The sequence below is a fragment of the Frankliniella occidentalis genome, unplaced genomic scaffold, assembly GCF_000697945.3.
Source record: "Frankliniella occidentalis isolate FOCC.00 unplaced genomic scaffold, Focc_3.1 Scaffold532, whole genome shotgun sequence".
Classification (NCBI taxonomy): domain Eukaryota; kingdom Metazoa; phylum Arthropoda; class Insecta; order Thysanoptera; family Thripidae; genus Frankliniella; species Frankliniella occidentalis.
The window spans coordinates 95,656-115,178 of record NW_026267649.1 but is presented as its reverse complement, the minus strand read 5'-3'; the positions used below and the strand labels follow the sequence as shown (position 1 = coordinate 115,178).

At 38.7% G+C, this 19,523-nt stretch overlaps 2 protein-coding genes across 3 annotated transcripts; one reads left to right on the top strand and one right to left on the bottom strand.

Annotated features, from left to right (window-relative positions):
• The first annotated feature begins 16 nt into the window (after window positions 1-16).
• LOC113215976 (helicase domino) lies at window positions 17-18,306 on the top strand. Of its 2 annotated transcripts, none has more exons than XM_026435641.2 (37): window positions 17-237; window positions 1,002-1,072; window positions 1,178-1,371; window positions 1,457-1,927; window positions 2,004-2,232; window positions 2,307-2,551; window positions 2,638-2,964; window positions 3,057-3,270; window positions 3,351-4,205; window positions 5,491-5,989; window positions 6,078-6,264; window positions 6,354-6,642; window positions 6,726-6,817; window positions 7,400-7,495; window positions 7,602-7,900; window positions 7,982-8,184; window positions 8,260-8,429; window positions 8,519-8,715; window positions 8,792-8,906; window positions 9,004-9,090; window positions 9,176-9,418; window positions 9,542-9,757; window positions 12,876-12,911; window positions 12,991-13,165; window positions 13,271-13,512; window positions 13,596-13,732; window positions 13,805-13,907; window positions 13,984-14,271; window positions 14,373-14,630; window positions 14,707-14,985; window positions 15,060-15,293; window positions 15,414-15,581; window positions 15,793-16,005; window positions 16,108-16,317; window positions 16,421-16,723; window positions 16,814-17,044; window positions 17,130-18,306. In XM_026435641.2, exons 3-37 carry the CDS (start codon window positions 1,186-1,188, stop codon window positions 17,139-17,141), a joined length of 8,109 nt encoding a protein of 2,702 aa, XP_026291426.1. In that variant the 5' UTR covers window positions 17-237; window positions 1,002-1,072; window positions 1,178-1,185; the 3' UTR covers window positions 17,142-18,306. The 2 variants fall into 2 exon arrangements, with proteins under 2 accessions (XP_026291426.1, XP_026291425.1); XM_026435640.2 differs by having other exon boundaries at window positions 18-237; window positions 6,723-6,817.
• On the bottom strand, window positions 18,297-19,346 carry LOC113215979 (mitochondrial import inner membrane translocase subunit Tim29). Its single transcript, XM_026435645.2, has 3 exons — window positions 19,086-19,346; window positions 18,861-18,962; window positions 18,297-18,776 (listed from the first exon to the last, which is right to left on the bottom strand). Exons 1-3 carry the CDS (start codon window positions 19,210-19,212, stop codon window positions 18,385-18,387), a joined length of 621 nt encoding a protein of 206 aa, XP_026291430.1. The 5' UTR covers window positions 19,213-19,346; the 3' UTR covers window positions 18,297-18,384.
• Between the last annotated feature and the right edge of the window lie 177 nt (window positions 19,347-19,523).

Sequence of the window (19,523 nt, the reverse complement as noted above, 5' to 3'; positions counted from 1 at the left end):
AGTAAAATGAAGTTGCCGGAAGTGAATGACGAGCATGTAGGGGTAGGATTGTACGCCATTTTATCTCAAAGCAAGAGACAATGAGCAGCGGAAAATGATAGAAATATTTTGTACAAATTCCATTTTAATCCGTCACGCAAAGTTTCATTGCTACCCGTAATTTGTGCGATTTAGATTTTACCTTCAAAGTATAATGGATGCGTAGCCGAAAGTGCGGAAAATTGTGATTACATCATGGTAAGATTTTGGATTTGCTCCGAGAAGATTAATATGGCGGAGGATCTCCCAAGCTAAAATTTCTGGGATATTTTTCGGAAATTCTTTTTTGCATGTCCAAGTCTCCTATGCACCTCACATTTCTTATTGTACAATATAACGTTTTTCAAACGACTCCTGGACACTGTAACTCTGTCTGCAGGCTTATTTTTTCAAATTTGCGCCCTTAGCCTCATCAATGAAGCCTACCGGCTTTTTTGTCCAGTTTTGTCTCAATATTTTACTTTGAGAATTTGGCATTGAGATTTTTTCGTGGATAGACGTGTGGTTTGGCTCGCCTGGCAAGTTTTCTTTACCGTGGAGTATGATGCCGCTTCTGTTTGTGATAATTACGGGGTGACGCGCCTAGCCTAGGCTAACCCCTAGCTCTCACTACGCTTGTGTTAGCTTGCCCGCGGGAATTCAGCCACTGCAACTCCTCGTACAGAATCTAGCCTTGTTCAAATTTTGTTGTCGTTGATGTAGTTTTACATTTTTATTTTTATTTATTTAGATAGAATGGTTTGGTCCTTAAGTTGAAATTGACAACACCCTTGGGTTTTTATCAGATTTCCTGATAGATTTCATAAACCACTGCTTTTCTCTCAGATATTGTGTTCACTATCACTCAAACTCCCTTTCATTTGACATAACTTACTACTCTATTTATGAAATTGTGTTTGTCATGTGTGTGAAACTAATAAGTATCTTAAATGTTTTATCTTTTAATTTTTTTCATGTTTTAGGGTTCCTATTGTTTATCAATTGATGTATCACTCCACGAAAAAAATATTTTAAATCTAGTAAATAACCAATGGTAATTCAATTAATTCTTGAAGTTCCAGTCAAGTTGTATTATAGTTTCAAAGTAATTTTATCAATAACCGCTCACGGTCTGCCTGTTTCTCCCTATTAAATTCAGAGTGGAGGATGAGTGATCAGCAAGCAGGGGTTGTGCCAACCCCGCCATCAGGGCCTCAAACGCTGAATGTGGCAGGTCAAACTGTCCGCATTCAGCAGGTCCTGGCAGCGGCAGGCACCTCAAATGTTAACCTCCTTGCCACTGGAGGACAACAGTACATCCTCACTCCTGGACAAGTACCTGGGCTGGCACAGGTCTGTTGACCTTTTGATGTATTTTTTTTTTTGTCAATTGCTTTTGTCAATGTACATTATTTGTATGATAAATTTGCATTTGTAGGTTTTGTCCCCTATTGGCACCAGTACTCCTGGGGGTGTGACAAGAATTTTAACGCACAGAGTACTTGGAGTTCCTGGAAGAGGAGGAACCATACAACTAGCTACAACTAGTGCGGGTACAGCTGCTGGTACACCTGTCTCCCTAGTAGCTATAGGCCAGTCACCAGTGAATGCCTCTTCCTATCCTACCCTAATCAACACATTGTCATCCCCATCAAGAAGAACTCAGCCCACAACATCCCAGTCAACTGTGATAGCATCAGCAACCCCATCACGGACAAATCCCTCTCATCCTTTATCGCCTAGTGCAAGTCCACAAGCTAGAAAAAAAGTGCGAGTCACAGCACCAGATACCCCAGTCAGCGAAGAGATATTGGCCAAAAGAAGACTCATAGCAGAATATAAGTTAGAAAGACTGAAAGCTGCCAGATCTAAATATGCTGATCTTGCAGCTGAGCTATTTTTCCTTCAGGTATTATTGCATATTATCTTTGTGCATGTTGTTTTCTACTTGCCAGTTTTCTTGAGATACCTCTGCTTTTGGACAGGTTGGGGGAAATATGATGGAATACTTAAATTGGCGAAAGCGGCCACCTACCCCACAGTTTTTACACTTCCTAAGATCTAATCGACTGGATGTGGAGGATGATGACGAAGATCTTACGCAAAGTCTCACACCTGCTACTCCAGGTGTGCAATCTGCAACTCTCTCAGCAACTGTTGCATCACCTGTCCCCCAAACTCCTAGCTCTACTGCAGTTTCAGCTAGCCCTCAAGGTCAGTAGTTTTCTTCCTCTCTAACAAAGATTTCTTTTTCAAAATTGTTTTCACTTATGTATTAAATTTTGCAGTTGAATCAACTGTACCTGATGTAGTCAAGGTAGCTGTTACTCCTGTCACCATACCTGCTGGAAGATCACCACCTAGAGCAGTAGCATCTGCTGCTGGAAGTTTCTCGCCTGACAGGAGAGTTCCTGGTAGCCCAACCAAGTTGAAAGCTCAACCAGTGCCTGCTGTGAGACAGCATCCTAAACAAACTCCAACCCAAGAATCTACTCCTGGTAGTCAAGAATTAATTGTTGAGAAGGCCAAACAGGTTTGATATTACTGATTATTGTATGGCAAAATGGTCTCTTTCTGTTTTTGTAGCTTGATTCATTCTATAATATGTCACATTCACAGGAGGCGCACGTGATGCAAAGGATAGCTGAACTCCAAAGGGAGGGTTTGTGGACAGAGAAGAGATTACCCAAAGTGCAAGAACCTGCCAGAGCCAAAGCCCATTGGGACTACTTGTTAGAAGAGATGGTCTGGCTGGCTGCTGATTTTGCCCAAGAAAGAAAGTGGAAAAAAGCTGCAGCTAAGAAATGTGCCAAAATGGTTCAAAAACACTTCCATGAAAAGCAGATGAATGCAGATAAGGCTGAAAAACTCCATGAAGTTAGATTAAAGAAAATAGCAAATACAATTGCTAAAGACATAAAAAGTTTCTGGGCTAACATAGAAAAGGTGAGAAAGCAATTATACGTACAGTAGTTAGTTAAATGTTCTTTTCTTTGTTGAAAATGTATTTATTTTACTGTCATTCCTCTACTTTTCAGCTTGTGGATTTCAAGCAAACCCAGATCTTAGAAGAAAAGAGGAAGAAAGCTTTAGACCAACAATTAAGTTTTATTGTTGATCAAACAGAGAAGTACTCCATGCTTCTCACTGAAGGCATGAACAGAACAGGTGTAGAGAGTGCAAACAATAGTGTGAATGCTAGCGTTGCCCCCTCTGTATCATCTGACACAGACACAGCTGCCAAGTCTGATGGTAATTTTCTCTTGTGTCAAAATGCCAAATGGTTCTTTTATCCCACTTTTTACATTATTTAACAATCTTTGTTTTTGCAGATGATTTTCAGCCAGATATGGACTCAGAAGATGATGAAAGAACTATAGCTAAAGATGAAGATGTTGGTGGCAATCCTGAAGAAATTGCAAGGCTACAAGAAGAAACTGAAATGTCTTTAGAAGATTTACTCAAAGAATTTCCTGGCTATCTTGACAACAGAGATAAACTCATTGAGACTGAAGATAGTCCAGATGGCAGCAGTAAAGGTTCTGTGGTGGAAGATGATGAGTCCAAGGCTTCTGAAGATGTGGAAGACGAGGAAGAGGAAGAGGAGGAGGAGGAAGAAGATGACGACGATGAAGATAGTGATGATGATGATGAAGAGGAGGAGGAGGAAGACATAGATGACAAAAATGAAGATTCTAAAGATGTCCCTGATGTTGGCTGTAATGAGTCCGGTCTTGGTGATTTGTACAGACCGGAAAGTAGCAGTGACAAGAAAGCAAAAACTGAAGAGGAGACGGGGAAGGAAATCAATGATGTAGCTGCTGTAGCTGAGAGCTTGCAGCCAAAAGGAAACACATTATCTTCAACTAATGTGGTCACAAAGATTCCATTCTTGTTGAAACATACTTTGAGAGAATACCAGCATATTGGTCTTGACTGGCTTGTCACAATGTACGACCGCAATCTCAATGGAATATTGGCCGATGAAATGGGTCTGGGAAAGACTATCCAGACTATTTCTCTCTTGGCTCATCTTGCTTGTGAGAAGGAAGATTGGGGGCCTCATCTTATTGTCGTTCCAACTTCTGTGATGCTAAACTGGGAAATGGAGTTGAAAAAGTGGTGTCCTGGCTTCAAAATTTTAACCTACTTTGGGACCCAAAAGGAAAGAAGAGCCAAGAGAACAGGTAAAATGTTAATTCTTAGCGTTCTGTTAAAAGTCAATTTTTTATTCAGACACTACTGTAAAATAGGCCATTTCCATTACCCTTTTTTACTATAACAATGCATAACTTTAATGTCCTTTCTTAATCTATGCTTCAGACTATGCGCTCTGTATTTTCTGAATTTGGAGGGAAGGAAGAGAAAGTGTGGTAGCATTTACCAACCATCTCTTGCTTGTATAGTAGAGATGGTTGACATGTTACTTACATAGATAACTACGATTTACTTACTGTTATCCCACTTCCTGTTAAAAGGTCCAAAGTTACCAAGTGTTAATTTTGCTAAGGAGTGGGAAGAGTATAGGTAGCATTTACCAACCATCCTTGACTATTGTAGTAGGATTGGTTGACATGTTACACACATTGTCAGTATTTGCTCTATAATCTTTCAAAACTCATTCCCTTTCCTTAATACAATCTAAAAGTTGTGTCATACAAGTTTTATTAGAGGAAAGGAAGAACATGTGTAGCATTTACCAACCATCCTTGACTTCTGTAGTAGGGTTGGTTGACATGTTACTTACATTAATTTCCACTTATTCTATAGGTTTAATTTTGGGAAAAAAACAACAACAAAACCTTTCCTTCATAATATAAAAGTTGTGCTTTGCAAGTTTTATTATAGGAAAGGAAGAATATGTGTAGCATTTACCAACCATCCTTCACTATTGTAGTAGGATTGGTTGACATGTTACATACATTGCCAGTATATGCTCCTTAATTTTCAATAACCCTTTCCCCCATAATCTAAAAGTTGTGATATACAAGTTTTATTTTGGGAAGGGAAGAATATACAAATGTAGCATTTACCAACCATCCTTGACTTCTGTAGTAGGGTTGGTTGACATGTTACTTACATTGGTTTCCAGTAGTTCCTTTAAGTCTGAATTGAAAAAGTAAACCTTGCCTTCTAAGCCTGATAGTTGATCTTTGCAAGTTTTATTACCGGAAAGGTAAAACATGTGAAGCATGTGCCAACTAGCCTTAACGAACGTAATAAGCAGGGGTCCCACTCATTCCTTCAACATTTAGTATTGAACATTCACACATGTATTTTGAAAACAAAAAAAAGGTATTTTTGAAAAATAGGGTTTTGGGAGTACTTACAATTATCCTTAAATCTTTCCTAAATTTAATTGTCTTTTAAAATTACGCTCAGCCTTAAGTCTGCGACTACGACTAGTTTAGATGGTTCACATGTTATGGGCAAGATTAAATGTGTTATCATACATCTTTATCTTTGTTACAGGTTGGACCAAACCAAATGCATTCCATGTGTGCATTACATCCTACAAGCTTGTTATTCAAGACCATCAAAGCTTCAGGAGAAAGAAGTGGAAGTATCTGATTCTTGATGAAGCTCAAAACATTAAAAACTTCAAATCACAGCGCTGGCAGCTGCTTTTAAACTTCCAAACAGAAAGAAGGCTTCTGTTAACTGGCACCCCGCTTCAAAATAATTTGATGGAGCTGTGGTCTCTGATGCATTTTCTTATGCCTCATGTGTTTCAATCCCATAAAGAATTCAAAGAGTGGTTCTCAAACCCTGTGACTGGTATGATTGAAGGAAACTCAGAAATAAATGAAAGCATTATTAAAAGATTGCACAAAGTTTTGAGACCATTCCTTCTCAGACGACTCAAATGTGAAGTTGAAAAGCAACTTCCTAAAAAATATGAACATGTTGTGATGTGTAGACTTTCTAAACGCCAACGGTACCTATATGATGACTTCATGTCAAGAACAAAGTAAGATGTTTTGCTATGTTTTGTGACAGCTTTAAACAGATCTTGCCTTTTTCTAAACTTGCAATTTATAATATTTGCTTTATTTTAGAACAAAAGAAACTCTTGCGAGCGGTAATTTATTGAGTGTGATCAATGTTCTAATGCAACTGCGGAAAGTTTGCAATCATCCAAATTTATTTGAAGCACGCCCAACAATATCACCTTTTCAAATGGAGGGTATTGATTATGTCACTGCCTCTCTTGTTTGCAATGTCCTAGATTATGATGTGTGGAAGGTCTGTTGTAATTTGTTTTTCTCATGAGAGCTTGTTGATTTTCCCATTCAAGGTTGTACTTACTATTCATTATTTGTTTTGTCTTTTAGGATATTGATCTCCGCAACCTTAACATGCAAATGATTGATTTAGAGGACTCTGTATCAGCATTTGCGGCACATCGAATCAGACGGTACCGAGTACCTGGGAAACTGATTGAAGAAATTGACAGCTTGCCTGATCCACCTCCACCATGCCCCAAAGGCCGTCTTAACATCTATGTCAGAGTGAGCTCTGGAAGTCAGCAGACCTTGGTTTTAAATCAACAGAATGGCATGACAACCCTAGGGGGTGGTGGTGTGAGGATCGGCACTTCTCCAGCACCACCAAGAAAGCCTGGTTAGTATATTATGGATTTGTGTACTTGTATTCATATTTTATTTTTGTTTGGAAATTATTTAATTTTTTCCATCTCTCAGCAGCCCCAGTCACCAATGGACAGAAGGTTGTAGTTGGACTTTCAGTAGGCCAAACCCCCAAGACCATCACGAGACCTACCACTTCAGAATCAAGGGTTAGTCTTAGATCTGCTCTACTTTAAGAAAAATGCATCACTGATCAGCTGCTACATTTCATTGCTGCAGTGGCTTTTGCAATGATGCAAGAAAAAAATAACTCATACCAGCAGTGCTTCTATGTGTGTAGAAGTCCTTCCTAGAACTGAGTTAACATTTACATTTGTTGTCTAGTAGTATGTTAAGTAGACTGCAACACCGATCAGCTGTTACATTACTTCATTCAGGTAGTGGCTTTTGCAGTGTTAGCAAGATCAAACAACTCATACCAGCTGCACTTCTGCATGTGTAGAAGTTCTTCCTAGTAATGGGTTGACATGTAATTTCTTGACTTGATGAATTTTATCCTCCATTCATTTGTGTATTTCACTGTGAAGCATCACCGATCAGTTGCTGCATTCTATTGCTGTAGTAGCTTTTGCAGTGATGCAAGATAAATCTTGCTCACACCAGCTGAACCTCTGCAAGTGTAGAGTTTCTTCCTAGAATTGAGCTTACAATTCTGCAAACATTATCCATGAGATCTGATGAAGAGTCCCATTATAAGCTCTATCTATAACCCACTTGATCTCTGTTTACAGATGACCTCAACATCAGGAGACATCAGTTCGTCTAATGGTAGTTCAACAAACACCAAGTCACCTCGTAACACTGAAGCCAAATCTCAGTTCTTCATTGTAAGTGACCAACATTACCTTCTTATTTTGTTACATAGATAAATGTTTTTTTTTTTTGTTTTTTTTTGTGGTAAAAGCTGTTTCATATTTTTTATTTTTATTTCAGCCTGAGCTAGTAGAAAAGAGAAGACTTAGAAGACGGGAAAAACTGCAATTCCTTGCCAGATGCAACCAAATAAAGTGTGATGCCTATCCTATTTATGGTGCTGATTTGGTTTGTGCCCTCCACATGTTGGGGGAGACACCATGTCCCACAGCTGGTTGGTCTGCTGGCTATGTAAATTGTGCTCATGAAAGCAAATCTTATCACCACCCATCAACATACTGGCAACGCACAAATGCTTTGTCAGATCTAATTTATACAAATGAAGATTATGTTGACAGTCTTCAGGACATTTTTGCAAGGTAAGTAAATCTAAGGATTATCATCTGTGAGTAGGTATTAATTTATCTTATTCTATTTTTTATCACCGTTTTGACTTACAGGTTTGTGCTGTGGGTGCCTCCTGTTAATGCACCATTACCCATTCTCCATACTTCTCATCCTCCTCCATCTGCACTTTGGAAAGAACAACGGCTGATATCAACACTCCAACATGACATTTCACCACGTTGTACGTTACTTCACCCTGTAGCCCGCTCAATGATAACACAGTTCCCTGACCCTCGTCTCATACAATACGATTGTGGTAAGCTAGACAAGTTTTACGTCCCTAGTTTTCCTTTGTTAGTGTGAATACTTACAAGTTGGTTATGTTTTTTAGGAAAACTTCAAACTATGGATAGATTGCTCCGGCAGCTTAAGGCAGGACATCATCGGGTCTTGATATTTACCCAGATGACTCGCATGTTAGATGTCTTAGAGGCATTTTTGAATTTCCATGGTCATATTTACTTGCGGTTAGATGGAACTACCCGTGTAGATCAAAGACAAGTGCGTATGATTTTCTCAAATCTGTTTGCTATTGTTGATGAAATTTTAGTATTCTTATATTTTACTGTTAATCTTTTTTCTTCTTCTAGATGTTAATGGAAAGATTCAATTCAGACCCACGAATATTTTGTTTTATTCTTTCTACACGTTCTGGCGGTGTTGGTGTGAATTTGACTGGTGCAGATACTGTGATATTTTATGATAGTGATTGGAACCCAACTATGGATGCGCAAGCTCAAGATCGTTGCCATCGTATTGGTCAGACCCGAGATGTTAATATTTATAGGTAAGCTTTTCCTTGGAGGCTGCAAGGTCTTTTGCTATTTTCGTAGTATGCCTAACTGCAAGTGTGTTGTAACCAGGTTAATCAGTGACAAAACTGTAGAGGAAAATATTTTGAAGAAAGCAAACCAGAAGAGAATGCTGGGTAATTTGGCTATTGAAGGTGGTAATTTTACCACTGCATTCTTCAAAAGTGTAAGTTTATTTATTGACACTTGTACTATGGATTCCTTGTGTTCTCTTGTATATATTTTTCATTTTTTGACTCATATGTTGCCATTTGTATTTTTAGTCTACTATCCAAGATCTCTTCAACGTTGATGTTAGTGAAAATGATGCCTCCAGGCGTATGGCAGAAGTTGTTGACAGAGATAGTCAGGTTTGTACTTCAATGGAGTATGAATTACTTTTGGAATGAGCAATGATAAATAGAATACATATTTCTAATGTGTATGCTTTTTCAGGGTGTTCCTTCCCCGCAAGATGACAAATTAGCAATGGGTGCTCTGGAGTCAGCCCTAGCAGCTGCTGAAGATGAGACTGATGTCATTGCTTTGAAATCAGCTAAGGCTGAAGCTGTGGCAGATTTAGAAGAATTTGATGAGAATGTTCCACTTGGTGAAGAAGGAGCAGATAACAATGCCCAACAGCCAGACCAGCCTGAGCTGAGCAAAGCTGAACAGGAGGTTCAAAACCTTGTTCAACAGGTCAGTACTTACCATTATGTGTTCCCATAAAAGCACAGTAATTGAAATGGAATTCTTCATTTTATAACTATCTAAATTATAACTATCTAAATAACTAACTAAATAATACTTCTTAATTTTCAGCTCTCTGCCATTGAACGCTATGCCATGACATTTATGGAAGAAACAGACTCTTGGAGTGCCAAACAACTAGCGGAGGCAGAGGCAGAGATAGAACGTCAAAAGAAAGACTGGGAAATGAACCGTATGGCGGCTGCCCGTGAGGAGGAGGAACGTCGACAACGGCTCGCTGATGATGAACCCATGCTGACCTACTCGCGTGACGATGCCAATACTCAGGTTAATAGTAAAAAGATAGGTATGAGGAGTAAGCGATTGTCAGCTGGTAAGCGTTTGCAATTATCTGCAAGAAGCAGCAGGTGTAACTCTCGAACTAACTCTTTCGACGGTAGTGTAGAGGGTGATGACAAAAAAGTGAAAGGTGAAGGGAAAAAAGAAATCATCAAGAGGAAAAGAAAGTTAGTGAAAGAGGAATCTAAAGACAATGACAGTGAGAGTATTCATTCCAACGATAGTCACGACATGCCTTTAAATAATCATAATGCAGACCCAACTAGTCCAAGAACACGTTCTAGAGGTTCTGTGAGTATTAATCTCTGGACACTAGATAGAAGTGCTAGCCCTTCCAGTTTAGAAGTTCCTGGTAGTCCCAATTTCCAATCTACAGTAAAGAAGAGGAAACGAGGGCGCCCAAGGAAAGAAGATCGACCTGGTGGTGTCAACAATGGTAGTCCAAGCAAGCAGTCTATTTCCCCTTTATCTCCGTTTGCTAATCCTAACCTTATGATAAGATCTCGTAGAGGCTCTTCCTCTCTGAGGCCTGCAGATGTTAGTGATGTAGAAAGTAACAATGAAAGTCCAGATGGTCGAAAAGTCAAAAAATTAAAACTTCTCAAACGGAAACGTAGATCTGAAGGCAGTGTTGATAGCAATGGTTTGCCTTAGCCATCTGTTCAAGCAGTCCATTGTGGGTGTTGTGTATATCAAGGTACAGTCAGTCTTCTTTCTTCTCTGAATTTCACAATATCTGCTTTTTGCTTTTAAATCTGTAAGTTTTAAATTGAGAACTGCATTCTTAAAGTTTTTATGATTTAAAATATCCAGTTACCGTACTTAATGTAGAAACAATTCACAGGAAACTATTTATTTCAGAAAAATTAAACATTTTCTTTAGTTGTCCTTGTTTGGTTTTTGCATAATTTTAAAACTCATAATGCATTAGTTCTGAAAATGCTTCAAATTAATTTTTTATATTTCTGTAATAAGCCCTAATGAAGTGTATCAGTTTGATTCAGTGCATAGTAGCTAATTTCATTGCTATGCAGTGCATCAAAATGTGCGACTTACATTGAGGGTTGTGACAGTGCCTTTCAGTTAGGGAGAGGACTGTCCCTCTCTTTAAGTAAAACTTTATTTATGGAGATGTGGTTTTGAATTGTCCTGACTTTTTAATTTTTGAAATCTGGCCAGCTTTGTAAGTACATATGCAATATTCTGTCCATGCATATCACCCATAGCCAATAGTTAAATTGGTTAGCTAATTCAATGCTCCACATTGCTCAATATGGTCTTATGTAGATGGCAACACAATCAGGCTTTCTTTTTCTTACTAACTTGAAAGTCGCTGCAAGTGATCTTACAAGATTGGCCATTCCATTACTGCTAGGTCTTTTTCTTTTTTTAATAAGTCTTAAATGAGATTTTTCTGCTTTCGTACTGTTTATTTATTTTATGGCACCAAAAGTAGTATTTATGTGACAACATTTTTGTAAGATGGAGTCTCTTTATTTTGCCCAGTGTAATTTGCTGTCGCTTTGACTGATGATAGCTAACTATGCCAGACCATGTGATTTCAGAGACTAAGAGCACTCCTTTGCTTGTATTGGTTGCTGCTTTGTTTATATCTTTGACTAGAGACTCATTGCTCTTAGATGACTCAGGTAGGTAATTAATTACTGTATTTGCATGATTATAAGTTGTTCGTTTCCCGTTTTTTATTGGTGTGTGGCTTTTATTCAACACACATTTTTGAAAAAATTGCATGGGACTTTTTCCCCTAAGTTTTACCTGAAATTCGGAGAAGTACTTATAATTGTGTAAATACAGTAGTGTATGACATTAATCTTCCGGACATTTACTCTAGACATCTGTTTCTTGAATGCAGTATTAGCTTTTAGAACAAGTTTTGGTGCTAAAACTACCTATTATATTTCTGCGCTGGTCAATTAAGAAAAAGAAAGTTTAATTTATTTCTTAGGTCATATTGAATTTTCACTTGTACTGGCTATTAGACTGAAAATATAATTCTGTGAATGAAATTTCATTTCATTGCAATGAAGAGGTTGGGTAAATGTGCCTTGTTATACATTTTTACCATTCTCATTTATCTAAGGCTGTTAGTGACTTGCAATCTGCGAGATGCAGGTTGTCACAATGTGAATGTCAGTTTGCCAACTTGAATTTTGTTATTATTAAGTATTTATATTTGTGTGGCTGACAATTTGTTACTTTTCCTGTGAAAGTATGAGTGTATGTGTGAGTCTCTGAAAATGTGTGATTGAGTTATGCCATTTGTTCTGTGACTTCAAATGGCTTGATTGTTATGTGACATGTTGTCACTGTTCTGTTCTTTCCTATATTTCAATCAAGAATATAAAAATAATAAAAAAAACATGAACTTGCAAGTGTCTGTTGTATGTCTTATTTCTTGGTAATTTTTCCAAGTGGGGTTCAAGGTCGAGCGCTGTTTTGGTGTCAAACTTTGCTCTGTGTGCTTGTTTATATATTCCTTTTTGGCTCAGTCAAAATTAAGTTTGGTATGGCATAGGCGTGTCATAACCGGTGGTGTAGCACCTCATGCTATCCATGTAGTTTAGCTTCCAATGTGTTCGCAATTGAAGCTTCTGTTTATGACTCACGCGGCACCAAAGCTCTACCTCTGCCTTGCCATTCCAAACTTGGAGATACTCCCAAGATATAAGCATGCACAGTAAGCAAGTGTTGTGCCAGGCATCGTCATGGACCTGAGGGCCCCGTCTTCACCCCTCTTCCTATGACAATCTGCTTGGCACAAAATTAAAACTAATTTAAGCATATTGAGTAATTCAAATATGCCTACTTTACATAAGACAGCACAAAACATTGTTGAACATGATGTATTTGTCACATAGCTACTGTCAGTATGTTTCATGTGGCTAATGGTGTTACATTGGTTTCAAAAAATGTTCCTACTCGAAATAACTTGAGGGTAAATTGTCTCAGTTTTTAAGAACTTAAGTAGGGTGGGAACAAATGTGCAGCGCTGCTCCTCATTAGCCTTTTTATAAAATGATCAATCTGAATCTCATGAAACAGTGTCCACAAATTTACCTCACTAAAATTATGATTTTAATTTCAGGAGTGGCTCTCTGACAATGGCAAGGAACTTATGCCGGTATTTATTCACTCCTTTCTAAATGTTACTATTTCTCAGAGTAGACAAATCACTACTATATTCCAGTTTCTTTTACTAGATGTGGTGTCCTCCAACACCACCTCAGCATGACAATGATGTGTACATTGACATGTCGATGGGATTCCTGTATGATCAAACCATAATGTCTGAAACTCAACTACCACCTGTCTACGTCAAAAAGGAGCTTAAGAGATCCCGTCAAGCTGAAGTAGGCAGTGCAGGTGAAAGAGAAGGTAACACATTTTATCACACATTGGAGTAAACAGAGCCCTATTGCATTTCAATTTAAAATCAATAACTATTTATTAATAACAATTATACTTTCTATTTCATTGAAGGTCGAAGACCTTTGAAAGTGCGCACAAGAGATGAAGCATCATCTCAGGCTCCTCGCTCACTCTTTGACCGCCCATCACCAGCTCTGGTCAAAATGCGAAGAGATATTAAGCTTCAGAAATATCGCGGTCTTGTCCGTAGTCCCATACCTAATCCACTAAAGCCTCAAGTTCTACAAAGGCCTGTTCAGGAGCCGGAGTACATGCCTGAGTGGCTCATCTATGAAGATTTTTGTCTTTTCAAGGTAAACAAATATTTCTCTATCACTGTATAACATACATGTAATGTAACTTAGCTGTTAACTCCATATTTATTATTGTTTCTTAGGAAGTCCAAAATACCCAAGAACTTATGTTGAATTTGTTGGTAGTTACACCTGCTCATACTCCCAATTGGGATTATGACTCTGAGTGTGTCACCAACATTGGACGCACTTTCAGATCGGCCAAACACTGTCGCTACAGGTATATTTTTATTTCTTGGAGATTTTATCAGTAATAGCCCTCAGGCTTAACAAATTGTCTTTTTAATCACAGATATGAAAATGTAGTTATTCCAAGGGAAGAAGGGAAAACTCCTTTCCCTGACACTCTAACAAAAAAACAAAAGAAGTTAAAGAGTATGAACAAACCAATACAGGTTGGTAAATTACCATGTCAACAAGCTTTATTTTTTAAAAGACGTTTTTTTTTTAATGTGCACATTATTGTTCTAGCCAACAAAATCCAATAGACCAATGCGAACAAATCAACTTCATGCTCATGATGCCAATCAGTCTTTCACATCCTTGTACTTAAAGCATTTTGAAAATGTTCGTGAAATTTCCAACAAGCGAGCCCCAACAGTGAAACCACTTTTAGTTAATCCATCAGTTAAAAATCCCAAACATGCAGCAGTATTACAAGAAAACGGAATTGATTATGATAACCCTCTTGAGCCCCAGGCTGTCGCTCAAAGGAGGGCAGAGCGAATTGCTTCTGAGAAGAAAAAACAGTCCAATGCTGTAAGTAGCCACAGTTAAAATCTGTCCCAGTACCGTGCAATCAAAGTGTGGGTATTTTTTTCTCTCTCTAAACTTGTTTTGGAAATATCTTATTTTTATAGCAGGGTAAGACCACTGGCTTGCCACCACCTATCAACCCTGGAGCTGCTCCTCCACCCCCTGTTCTCCCAGCTGCTGCTCCACCGGTAGCTCAGCCTGCTGCCCCAGTTGCAACAGCTGCAGCCACCGCTCAGCCCACCCAGCAAACTGCGGCACAATTGCAATTGCAGCAACAGGCCGCTGGAACTGCAACCGGCACTGTGGCTACAGCCACTGGAGTGTCACCTCAGTTAAGACGGCCAGTTACTCTCATGATGCAGGTTTGTGTGGTGTTGTTTTTATTTTTACTTGTGCTGGTTTACATGAAATTTAAATTAATAAATGTTTGCGGTTTAGGAGGTGGTGACCCAACCTGGGGTAAGTGGTGTGCGGGCAGTGGCGCACTCGGTGGCCGGGACCCCTACAGTTGTGTCCGTAGCAAATCTGACCCAAGCTCAGGCGGCCGCCGCTGTGCAGAGGTTTACAGCGGCCCAGACCACTGCAACCGCCTCCACATCCTCGCCAAAGGCAGTCACTGCTGGTATGGTCACGACCACTGGAAAGCCACTGACGACTCAACAATTACAGCAGCTGCAGCGCCAGCAACAGGCCATCAAGCGCAGAGAGCAGCTGAAGGTGCGTGTATTTAAAGTTATTCGATTACCCTGCGCTGCCTTTCTTTATCTTTATTTATTTTTGCTTTTTTTCAGCTTTTCCAACAGCAGCAGGCCGCACAGGCGGCGGCCGGGACGGCTACTGGAGCTGTAGTTACAAGCATAGCTGCAACGCAGCAAGCTGTATCAGCAGCCTCTGCCGGTACCATCCCTATCGTGTCAGCATCAGGGACTGCCTCTGGAGTTACGCAGAAAGTGGTTGCCACTGCTTCAGGCGTTCCTGTTAATGTGACTGCTGTACAAGTCTCTCAGGGCCAGCAACGCACCCAGGTGATTTCCATTGCTTGTTATATTTTTTTGTAGCTAGGTATTATTTTGGTACTTGGTACTACCTACAAGTTCAGCTGTTCATTTCTTTAATTATTAATTTTTTTTCTTCAAACTTTTTAGATGCAGTACATGACAAAAGTGACTGCTGGTAAGCAGACTTTGAGCAGACCTATGACAGAAGCCGAAATGGCAATTCTTATCCAAAGAAAGCAAGCAGCCCAAGCTCAAGCACAAGCTCAAGCACAAGCTCAGGGTCAGATTCAAGGGCAAGCGACAGGACAGATTCAGGTATAGTTGTGAGATTGTCTTAAGAACCTTTTGTCTGAGAAGCAGTTATAATTTTCCTATTGATACTTAAAAATATCAGTTTACCTCAAATTTCGATGTACCTAGCTACATCTAATTTAGTCTCAATATTATTGTAGTTATGTAAGTTGTTTTATTTTAATAAATGTTTTGGTATGAATTTGAAATGACTCACCAATTGTTTATTTCTCAGGCACAGCTGTCTCAAGCAACCTCAGTAGCTTCTAATCAAGTTGCAACAACTGTTGCTGTTGCTAAGCCTGGTCCTGGTGGACAGATAACCCAACAGACCATTGCAACTGCACAGCTTCTTGCCCAAGCTGGCCTTGCTGTTCAGACTGGAGCAGCTGGAACAAGCCAAGCAACTCTCGTTAAAACTTTGCCAGTCACAGGAGTTATACCTCAGGTACGTTGTAGCTTATGAATTTCCTCTGTCTTTATCTCAAGACAGTTTTATGTATAACTTTTTCAGTCTTCACCTGTTCTTATTCCTCTTAATTTTATTTAGCTAAAAGCCCAACTGGCTCCCGGCTTGAAAGGAGCTCAACAAATCAGACATTTGACCTCACAACAGCTACTTCTTCATCAACAACGTAAATTACCTCCCGGTCAGAAAGTAACTCAACTTACCCCCGTGAAAAGCGGTGTGCCTACCCAGCTACTTGTACAATCACCTAAGGCAGTGGGAGCAACAATGACGGTTCAGCAGCTTCAACAGGTATAAATATTACTAAAGTTCCTACTTAAATATTAGATTTGCTCAAATAATTTATATATGTAAAATATAAATGTATGTTATTTTCTGTCTAATCCATTATTAGGCTATGAAAAACGTACCTGTTGCTGTCTCTTCTGGTGGGGCAGCAGGTCAAGTAATCTCTCAGGTGTTAGCAAAAGGACAAGTTACAGGAGCAGGAAGGGTCATCCCAGTAGCGTCGTCTGGGCAACAAACAGTGCAAAGACAAACTGTTCAGGTCGTTGCTGCATCACCTATTGCAGCTGCTCGAACTCAAGTTGTTGATTCTACCGGACGTCCACAAGTAAGCATTGCGTCAACCCTTGCCTCTGCACTCGCAGGGAATATAAAGGTGACGGCGGCGTCCTCTCCACATCTATTATCTCAGGTAATTTCTTGTCTTCATTGCCCTGTTACCTAGGAAAACTTGTTAACCAATAAGTCTTGACTGTATCTTTTTTTCACTCTACATCTAAAGGTTTCCGCTGCCTTGCAATGTCAACCTGGCATGGTGCCTGTGTTGAGACAAGCCACTCAAAGTCCTGTCAGAATTCAAACAAGCAGTGGGGGCACACCCATAATGGCAGTGACTGTACAACAGTCACAAAGCCAGGGTGTGACTACCCAGCAGCAGTTGCAGCAGCTGCAACTGCAGCTTCAACAGCAGGCTGCCCAGCAAAGTGGCCAGTCATCTTCCAATGCTGACTTGGTAAGAGAAAAGAAATAAATGCACTCAGAACACAATTGTAAATTTTATCTGGCGCTTTAAGTCAATATTCCGCTTGACTTTACAGGGTCAGCAATAAGCCAATCAATGAAGATGATGTCTTCTCTTCTTTATAAAAATAACTTATTTAAATACAACTTTATTCCTGATTTTTATTCACTTGAAGTTGACTTGCAATAGTAGTGTTCAATTTAAATGTTGGCATGTAAGTTCTCCTCCTCCTCAATCCTCTCAAGGCATTACCTTAAGAAAAGCTGAGTTAGTTCACTGTATTGCCAAGTACGTATTTCTTTCAGATTGAAGTTTACATTATGTATCGAAGATGTCATAAGTTACCAAAAAGTCAAGTTTTGTGATTTTATTTTTATATGGGTTTTCTGTACATCTTCATTTCTGTAAAGATGTAAAAGTATAAGACAGTGTTTATTTTAGTAATATTTGGTTTACTACTTTTTTTTTGTTCTAGTAGGTAGGATTGTGTCTGAATTTGGGGATGATTTATATACTGTAATAGCTGGTATATTTTTGTGTCAAGATGTTCACCTGGTTCAGCCTACCCTTACTTCTGTGTATGTAATGGTCAGCTAAATGACATTATTTTTATATAGAACACATGTAGCTCATGCCATTAATTTCTCAGTACGTGATTTTAAAGAAACTTGAAAAAATTGCCATTTTTAATGTGTATTTGTGGAAATAAGTAATGACGTCACTTCTAAAGCAAGATGTTATGAAAATACCTAATTTACATCAGAAATCTGTTTATATTTTGGATAATATGGTATTTATTTTTCAGTGCTCTTTTAAATTCCGTCCTGGCTACCTCGTTTCACAATTTTTAAGAGATGATTTTCATTTTGTTTTGTATAGCACAGCTAAAGGCATGTAGCTATTGTAAGTTGTGCTAACAATGGCCTCATCTAGTCTAGGTTACCTGCAATAATAACTCATTCAAATTGTATACCTGATTGTTCTATTGATTCATGTGTGTTAAAAACTGTATATAATGTAAATAGCTTTTTTATGTGAAGCAAATTTTCTGTATTTGCACAAATGTCTTGAAAAGGCCAATCTTTTTATGACAGCACATTTATGTAGGTTGAATTGACAGTTGTATTATAATGTAAGTATTTGAAATTGACTGCTTTTAAGTATGATTGTGACCTGTGAACGTGTTTCGTACTTGTATATTTGAGTACATGAAGTTAACTTAGGGATTTGTAATAAAGACCTATTTTCTGTAACAGTTTTATTAGTGACAGACAGCCATTAATCTCTAATAAGCTTAAACAACATTCATTCAATGCCTATAATTTTTATCCTTAGTTTGATGTTTTCTCTTTCCATTCATCTGGATTAATATCATAGTCCTTCATTTTCCCACTGATGACCCACCATCGACCTAACATACCATAATCCAGGATTCTTTCATGAAAACTGAAATATTTTGGTTTTAAGTATTTACAATGAGCAGCATACAAACCAGCATTTTTATCGTAGTTGTCTAACCACATAACTGAACACACGCCTAAGTTCAGACGGCGTAGTAAACCAGCGTTATGGCAGGATTCCAAAAAGGCTAAGTGGGTACAAGGTTCTGCATTGCGGATTGCAGCTGGTAAGGAAGATATTTCAGTTGCTGCTGACAGACACTGATCTCGGAAACTGCGTTCGTTAGGATTAGTATTGACGCAATATAACCAAGCCCAGAATCCTATGAAAAAACGATGTCATTAGATAATGACGAATACAAATTCACGCAAAACAATTCTTTTCTTTTTTGTAAAGGGATAATTACCCCAGGCATAGATCAAAGCTCGCTTTGGACGCTCTTTAATACCATTGGATGTGTCTTTTATCACTTCACCATAATCTCTAAGGAGGTTAATCCAAAAGTTACCTAGATGACGGGAGAGAAACAACAATGTTACCCAATTTTTAAAAGAAACGATCTACGAGATTATTTCATGAGAAGAATAAGACGCAATTTTTAAAAACATTAAGATGGTCAGTACATTCTTACCAATTTTCTCAAATTTAGATCCTTTTAACCTTTCTGCTGCATCGTCAAGACTTAATCTGGCTTTGATCCTGTTATACTTATTTGATATTCTACTGGGTATTAATCTTCTAACAATTTGGTATCCCATCTTTTAAAGTTTAAACGGAAAATTAACAAAACTTTCATTCAAAATATGGTAAAATAGAATTTCCTCAAACATGAAAAGGTTCAATGTGCTGTGTGCTGTGTGCTGTGCTTTGCTTGTTTTTTGTTATTCATCCTGATCCTGCATTATTGGCAGGAATGCTGCGAATAGGCTTGAATGATGATGCACATACTGTGAGTGCAAATAGTTTAACAGGTACAGTTTATCCAACAGACATTCTTTAAACAGAAGTTAGCAATATTCCTTTTCTACCTACTTTACCTTTGATATCTTAAACATCTTCCAATTAAACA